Source organism: Marmota marmota, unplaced genomic scaffold, assembly GCF_001458135.2.
Source record: "Marmota marmota marmota unplaced genomic scaffold, marMar, whole genome shotgun sequence".
Classification (NCBI taxonomy): Eukaryota; Metazoa; Chordata; class Mammalia; order Rodentia; family Sciuridae; genus Marmota; species Marmota marmota.
The window spans coordinates 19,208,181-19,216,240 of record NW_026000196.1 but is presented as its reverse complement, the minus strand read 5'-3'; the positions used below and the strand labels follow the sequence as shown (position 1 = coordinate 19,216,240).

Here is an 8,060-nt window from a genome sequence, read left to right as displayed (position 1 = left end):
AGGGGTTTTTTTTTTTTTTTTTTTTTTTTTTAGTATTTTCAATCTGTACTTGATTGAATTTGTGGATGCAGAAGCTGCAAATATGGAGGACTGTCTGAATATGGCAAGGGGCCCATGCTACCCATTCACAACCACACCACCAGGCAAACCTGCACAACATAAATGGAATCAATTACCCTTTCTGCAAAGGGCAGAAACAATATGTGAAAGATAGTATGTACTGTATTCAAAGAATTTTAAAGCTGCTTGGGGCACATTAAGTTTGAAGAATGAAAACAAGCCCAGAAGAAAACCGATGGAAGGATGGGAAGGTAGGAAATGGATCCTGGGCAGAAGTTACCTTAAAAATCTCTAAAATGTAAACAGTTTATTGTTGGTTTGTTGCTGTTCACCAGAGCCTAGAGAAATGTGTACACACAGAAATTTGTGGAATTACTCTGAATCTTGGGAAGCCAGAACTACTCTCTTATAGCAGTTGTAGAGAATAACATTTGAAACTGAATTAACTGTTTTACCTACTTAACTCTTTAAACTGAAATGTGAGTGTGCATTTTTTGCAGAAATAGTCTTTCTACTGTGCCCTATTAATGTTTTCTCTTTGGGGTTTATTATTAAAGGGCAGTTCTCTTTGCATACCCCTGGGAGTAGTGGAAAGGCTGGAAGGGTTGGTGGGGGGCAGGGATGTCAGGGAGGAGCCAGGGAGTGGAGCTAATTCACCAGTCTGCCACCTGTAGGCTGGTTCCAGCAAACTGAAACCTCAGTACTCACTAGACAGACATGAAAACAATGCATATTAAATAATACTAAAAACTGCGCAACAGATGTGTTAAGACTATATATAGGGGAGCATTTGAATCACGGTTCCTGTGTTCCTGCCTCCCACCCCCTCTCATTGATTTAAACGCTGGGAGCTGTGACCGCACATACTGTTATTCCTATTCAGCTCTGCAAGACTCACCCCCTGGTCTGAAATAAGCTTTGAAAATTAATACCCCCATTAGGATGAACAACCACACCTGTATCGATCCGTGTTTCAAAGGCATTTTTGCTCGGATCTCGTTTTAAAAGCCATGAAAGGAACTTAGAGAACAAAGGCCATTACAAATTAAATAAATAAAAGCGAGCTGGACGTTTTGCGTTTTTTTTTTTTTTAATTTCAAAACTCAAGAATAGCAAACCTTAATTACAAAGGCTTGGTTTGGATTTCTGTAGGTGGAATTTAAACATACCGAGTTTACAGTGTAAGTCTATACGATGTATTTCAGCACCATAAACCAAATGTAGTTACAGATGTCAAGAGTTCTCAGAACAAGTGCCTCTCTTTATAAATATCTGCTCTGCATATATTTTTCCCATTCCCATATGTCCATTCTGTATTAATATAGGGGGAAAAGCAACTTTCAACCAAATGCTAAAAAAATGTCAAGAATTAACTCTTAGTGACAATCATTTGTTTAATAGCGATCTCCTGGTGTCTTTCTCCTATGGAGGTTGACTAGTCACTGGCTTCTTTGGGAGTCAAAAACCTGAAATCAGTCGTCCTGACAGTCTGAAGCTCAGAAAACACGCCCCCCAGACGCTGGCTGCAGGTCGGCTGCCCTGTTCAGCAGGCCGTTAGGGGCGGGAAACCAGAGTGCCTGACACTGGTCGGCGAGTGGCCAGAGGAGGTAGGTTGGTCACCGCGGCCGGGACTGGCCCGCTACCTGACAGTACGCACCACGCTTCCTCCCCGCCTAGCTAGGGCCACTGCGAAGGAGAGGCGCGCGCAGACACGCAGCACCGCACTGGGTTCGGATCCCAGCTCGGACGCGGCAGCGCGCGGAGTACCCAAGGGCCGGCCGCCAAATGCCGGATTGCTGCCCACCCTTGCGTGGCGAAGGGTGGGCTCCTGGCTTCTGTTTCCTCTAAGAAAAGTAACTCCGGGGATGAGCGCAACGGAAAAGCGAACGCGATGTTCCGGGAGCCGCGAGTCAGTCCCCGGAGTTATTCTGCCCGGAGTTTTGAACTGCAACCTGCGCTGCAGCTCGACCCTGGGCGTTCGCACTCCAACTTGGAGCCCGCGGTGGCGTCCCGGCGGCGCCTCGGTCCCGGGCACGCGCTCTCTCCCGGAGCCCTGTCCCTGCCGGGCCTCAGACACTCACCGAGAAGCCAGCCCAGAAGGGACAGGAGTGACGGACGCGGGCGGAGGTAGTGAGCGCCAACGCGGCGAAGCTGACAGCCACGATGAGGCATCCGAGTGCCATCTGCGTGGCCCCGAGCGCCAGCACGATGCGGGAGCGGCCCGGGCACTCGCGCAGGCGGGACAGGCTGCGGGGCAGCGCGGTGGGGCGCGGAGCGCGGGGACCGCCAGCCGGAGGCATAGCGCTGGGCGCCCGCACCCCTCGCCAGGCTCCGCCAGATCCAGGTGTACGCCGCCGCCTTTCCTCACAGAGGGTCCGAGGCAAGTTGCTCCGGATGAGGGGACCACCTCCTAGCTGGCTGCGGAGGCTGCGACGGCCGCGCGCCGGGAGCAGACTGGGCNGGGCTGGAGCGCGAGCCGGGACCCACACGGGGAGGCTGGGTGAGGGCGCAGGTGTGGTCCCCTGACTGGTCCCCGGCGCTCACGCCTCTCGCCGGTGGTTGGCAGCGGATCCGAAGGGAAAGAGTGGGAACCGCAGCGCGACAAGGGCAAGGGCAACAATCTCCGCTGCGGAGCCCTTGGACAGTGGTGCGGCAGGGTAGTGGGAGTCGGGTCCGCCAACCGAGCGGCAAAGCCCGCGGCCGGCCAAGGATGGGCCGGGCAGTGGCAGCGCTGAGAGTAGAGAGACCACCCCGCCCGGCGGGGAGCCAAGAGGAGGTGAATTTCCTGCTCTGTCCTCAGGTGTGGCGGACAGGAACCTTTCTGGAAAGCAGAAATCTAAGAACCAAGATGCCGCTTTTCCGCAGTCCCAGAATTTCCCCAGCCATTCGCTGAGAACTTAGCATCGGAGGACTGGGCGTTTAAAACATTCCCGGGTCATACTGGGGTTTTTGCATCTATCTTTCGTTTTCAGGTCTTTTAATACAAGTCAAACATTTTAACTTTGAAAAAATTTTTTCACAAAACGAATTTAAATGAATAACATCATTAACAACTTATTAAACTATCTCTACTCTCTCTTGCCAACATCGTTTTAAATAACTAAGTGTTGGCTTCCTTGGAATTCCTAGCAAACTTGGAAATTTCGGTTATATTAATTCCTTTGTGGCCCTACTGATGAAACAACTTTAATAAGATTCCTTGGGTTTAAAAGGACTGGGTTGACATATTAAGAGACTGGTGCCTGTTAGGATGTCTGAATGGATCAGGTACAAAAACGTAAATTGAAAATAATAAAAGGAAATGGCAGGTCATTTCCAGAAACCTTTTTCCATAGCCTTCTACCAGTACTTATGAAGTCCCCTGTTGGATCAGAAACACTGAAGTGTCTGGCACCAAAATATCTCAATTGCTGGTGCTTGAAATTTCACTGTTAAGAGATATTGATTCCTTTGGGGCTTGACCAGCCTCTATTAAAATGCAAATTCCCCTTGAAGGGGCAATAGCTCAAGCCTTTATCAGCCAACACCTTACCCAGGGATGGGATTTATTTTCCAATTTAACAGGATGGCCAAGGGATGCACAGGGAGTGAAGAATTCCACAGATAAAGTAGCTGACCTCAAAATATTGGCCTGTGGCCAAACACTGCCTTCTCTCCCAATTCTTTATAAAATGACTAAGCCTCTGGCGGGCATTGTTTAGAGAACTCTAGTTACAAATTCCAATTTCCTGGAGACATTTTCTATCTAGAAATTCTCAGGGCAACACTTCCACTTCGTAAGAGCTTGAAACAATGCCAAAGCGTGATCCTGGACTGGAAAGAAGTTAGACTCTTTGCCCTCACCTCTCTAGTTCATTCATTTTTCCAACAAAAGTTCATACAGGGGCTTTCTAAGCAGGAGCCATTCTTTTAGGCACTTAGGGGGGTACATCAGTGAACAGAGTAGACCAAATCCCTGCCTTTAAGGGACCAGGAGAGAAATAATTAGTATAACATAAGCAAATTACAAAGTTAATCTACTTTGTATACTATTCAAAAATAGAGTCAACACCCATGTGTCTGACAAGCAAAAGCAGAGAAGCATCCCATATCCAGGGAACTTTCAGTCTCCTGGGGAGACAGGCAGCACACAGGTAATTGCTCTGAGGCCAAATGCAAACAAGTTCAGTGGTATGGAGAAGCTGCACCATGCCTCTCTCCCCACTACCACCCCGCCACACATCCCCCCAAAAGATGATGGCATTGGAAAAGATCTTTCTAATCACAATATAGAAAAGAAAAAAAAAGAAAAAGAAAAAGGATTGAGGGTGTCCAAGGAACCCAGAGGCTATTGCTGTCAGCTTGACAAGAGGTGGCAGTGTTTTGGATTAAGGTGGGGGTGGTGTGCACATCCAGAATTGGGTGGATTTGAGAGATGTTTGGGAGATATTGTCAGCTGTCACCTTCCAGTGAATTCCCATTTGTAAATTAAATGTACTTCCAAAATAAATGTGGACTCATTTTTTAAAGTTATAAATGGTATAGAAAGAAAACTCCAAGCAGCAGGAGATTTTGGTGAAGGTAGGTTAGAAAGACCTACCTTTACTGAAAATTTTGGTTTGGAAGCAGAGGGAAAGACTGATCCAGAAAGTACTTACTTTGCTGTTCTAAAATTCACTTCCTTGGTAAAAGAAACACTTGAGACAAAATAAATGTAAGACTTTATTAGAGCGAAGGAGTGGTGAATTAGGTAGCCCTCAGAATCAGAAGAAATTCAGAGAATTGCACTCTGCAACACGGGCCCAATATGAAGAGACAGAAAAAGCCAAAGAAAGCAAAAAATAAAGTATACAAAAAGGTTGATAATTTCAAAGTTACTTTCCTTGTAAAGGTTAAAGCAGAAGGAACATCCTTATCATGCTTTGCTAAAACTGGATTGTTTGGGAATTTGACTATTATCTCCCTCTTTCCCGATTTCTCGGGTCAGATTAACAACTTCATTTCAGCTTGGAACTGAAGCTTGAGTGACTGCATTTTGGTTTGGTCTGTTGGAGCCTAGTGTAGGAGCTCAGTCCAAATCAATAGCCAGCTATACATTTTATTTAACACCATGTGTTACAGAATTTTCAAGTTGTGTTGTATTAACTGCAGCAGCTAAGGTTACCTGGACGAACAGCAGGAATTTAGACATATAAAATTTAAAAAATGAAAGTGAGTTGATTTCATGGAAGTGAACCATAAAGGAAAGAAGGAACGTAAGGGAGGGAGGGAGAAAATTCCTGGAAGGAAAGAAGAGGATTGGGGAGGGGAGGGTAGAAGAGGGGAGGGGAGAAAAAGGAGGGTTTCTAGCCTGAGCACATCCTCCTGGCTCTGATCCCAATAATTTTTTAACCTCCTTTGATCCTCAGTGTTTGCTGCTTTAAAAGTGTTGCCTTCGTGTTTAGCAAATTTTTGAAGATCCTTTAGATGAACTTATTGCAACTTTTTCTTCTCCCGGAATCTGATGGGACTGATGGACTAAAACCATTGTTCTTAATCAAAGCAAGACAGGTGGCTGCACTTCTTGATGAAAAGCAGATTCCGTGACTGTTTGCAGGATGGGAAGATGAGTAACTTTACAAATGCCTCACTCACCACACACTTGATTCAGATTCTTAACTCTTTTCTGCATGTACTTCCCCACAGATGGATGAGAAATAAACTTGTCCCTTGTATCCTTTCTAAGCAAGAGGGGAGGTATACCTGCATCTCACAGTCTGTACTCTGGAAGAGTAATAGGGGGAAAACTCCACTCCCAGGAAGGGCAAACAAGTTACTTCTCCTACTAAAGGCAACTTTAAAGCCATAAGAAGTATTTTTTGTCTGTCTTCTTTAAAGTGTCAAGGAATTATAGAGATAATGAGGTAACATCAGGTTAAGATCAAGAGGAGAAGGGACCCACAAGAGGTGTACACAGCACAGAGTTAAAAAGATGAGTTTTAATCCAGGGGTCTCCAAGGGTGGGGACAGGTCCCCTGCCTTGTGTTGAAACTCCTAACAGCCGCACCACAGGAGTAAGGGAATAAACCAACTTTACCTCTTGTCACAAGCTCCCAGAAATCTCAACCCCAAATTTGGGTCAAGGTAATCCTGCATTACTTAAACTGTTAGGAATTGACAAAAGCAATAAAAATCCTTTCTGGAGAAAAATAACATCATACTAGGTCTCAGATTATTTTCTATGAATAGCATTTTAAGCTCATATTCCTTAAGTTCCTCAACATGATAAAGGGCATTTATGAAAAACCCACAGCTAACATCATAGTCAATGATAAAAGTCTTAAATCTTTTTCCCAAGATTGGGAATGTGACACAAATGAAAGATGTCTGCATTTATCACTTCTACTTGACATTGTACTAGTTCCAGCCAGAGCAATTAGACTAGAAAAGGAAATAAAAAACATCAAAATTGGAAATGAAAATGCAAACCTATCTCTTTTTGCAGATGAAATAATCCTACATTTAGATAATCCAAGAGGAATCTGCAAAAAAGAAAAAAAAAGCACTGTTAGAGATAATAAATTCAGTAGTTGCAGGGTAAAAATCAACACACAAAAATCTATTGTGCTTCTATACACTAATGATGAATAATTTAAAAAGAAAATTAATAAAGCAATTCTATTTATAATAAAATCTAAAAGAAGAAAATTCCTGGGAATAAATTTAACCAAGAAGGTGTATACCAAAAATTTCAAAAAATTGCTGCAAGAAATTAAGATCTAAATATATGAAAAGGCATACTATGTTCATGGAGAAGAATAAAATATTAAAATGTCAATACCAGAATGCTATACAGATTCAACATGATCCCTATCAAAATTCCAAGATTCCCTTTTGCAGAAATGGAAAATTAAATCCTCAAATTCTCATGGAATTTCAGGGGCCACAAATAGCCAAAAAGTCTTGGGGGAGAAAAAGTTGTAAGACTCACATTTCCAGATTTCCAAACTTATAAGAAAGCTATACAAATAGATACTGTGTGGTACTACCCAAAGCATAAACATATAGACCACTGGAATACAATTGAGCATCCAGAAGTAAATTAACACAGGAATGCCAAGTCCAGCCAATGGGGTGAAAAATAACATCTTCAACCAATAGTGCTAAAACAATTGGATTTGCACATACAAAATAAAAAGTTGGACTCCAACCTCACATCATATACAAAAATTAATTCAAAATGGATCAAAAGCCTAAACACCAGACCAAAAACTATAAAACTCTTAGAAGAAAGAATTGGTGTAAAACTTCATGACCTTGGAAATGACTGAGGTTGTAGTTGTGGTGCTGAATGTTCCCCAAAGGCCCATTTGTTAAAGGCTTGGTCCCCAGACTGGCCCTATTGGGAGGCGGTGGGCTGTTTAGGAGGTAGAGCATAGTGGGAGGTCTTTAGGTCATTTGAAATAGCCCCACAAAAGAGATTGTAGAACCCTGGCCCCTTCCTCTTTCTCTTTTTCTTTCTGTTCATGAGATGAGCAGTTTGCTTTGCCACACACTCTCTGCCATTGCCATCTAGAATGCCCATTAGAGACCCCCAAAGCAATGGGTCCACCTAATCTTGGGCTGAACCTCTAAAATAAACCTTTTCTCTTTTTAAGCTAATTATTTTAGATATTTACTTACAGCAATGGAAAGCTGCCTAGTGCAATATAACAACAAAAGCATAGCCAATAAAAGAAAAAAATGGATAAATTGTATTTCATCAAAATTAAAAACGTTTGTGCATCAAAGAACACAATCTAGAAAGTGAAACTCAGAAAATAGCAAGTGTTGGCAAGGATATGAAGAAATGAAAATACTTGTGCCTTGCTGGTGGGAATACAAAATGATGCTGCCACTGTGGAAAACGGTATTAGAATTCTTCAAAAATACCCAAACCCAGTTAATTCCTTATAATCCAGCAATTCCACTTGAAAACAGAGACTGAAAGAAATATTCATACACCCGTGTTCATTGCAACATTATTCACAATAGCCAAAAAG

General features: G+C 43.5%; 1 protein-coding gene across 2 annotated transcripts in view; it reads right to left on the bottom strand.

The window, feature by feature from the left end:
* Positions 1-3,227, bottom strand: part of Entrep2 (endosomal transmembrane epsin interactor 2) — a 410,933-nt gene extending 407,706 nt beyond the window's left edge. Inside the window, exon 1 of one of the 2 annotated variants that reach the window (XM_048790382.1) lies at positions 2,142-3,227. In XM_048790382.1, the coding sequence (XP_048646339.1) occupies positions 2,142-2,360 (219 nt within the window). In that variant the 5' untranslated portion in view covers positions 2,361-3,227. The remainder of the gene's footprint in view (positions 1-2,141) is intronic. The other variant, XM_048790381.1, reaches the window with a different exon arrangement.
* Between the last annotated feature and the right edge of the window lie 4,833 nt (positions 3,228-8,060).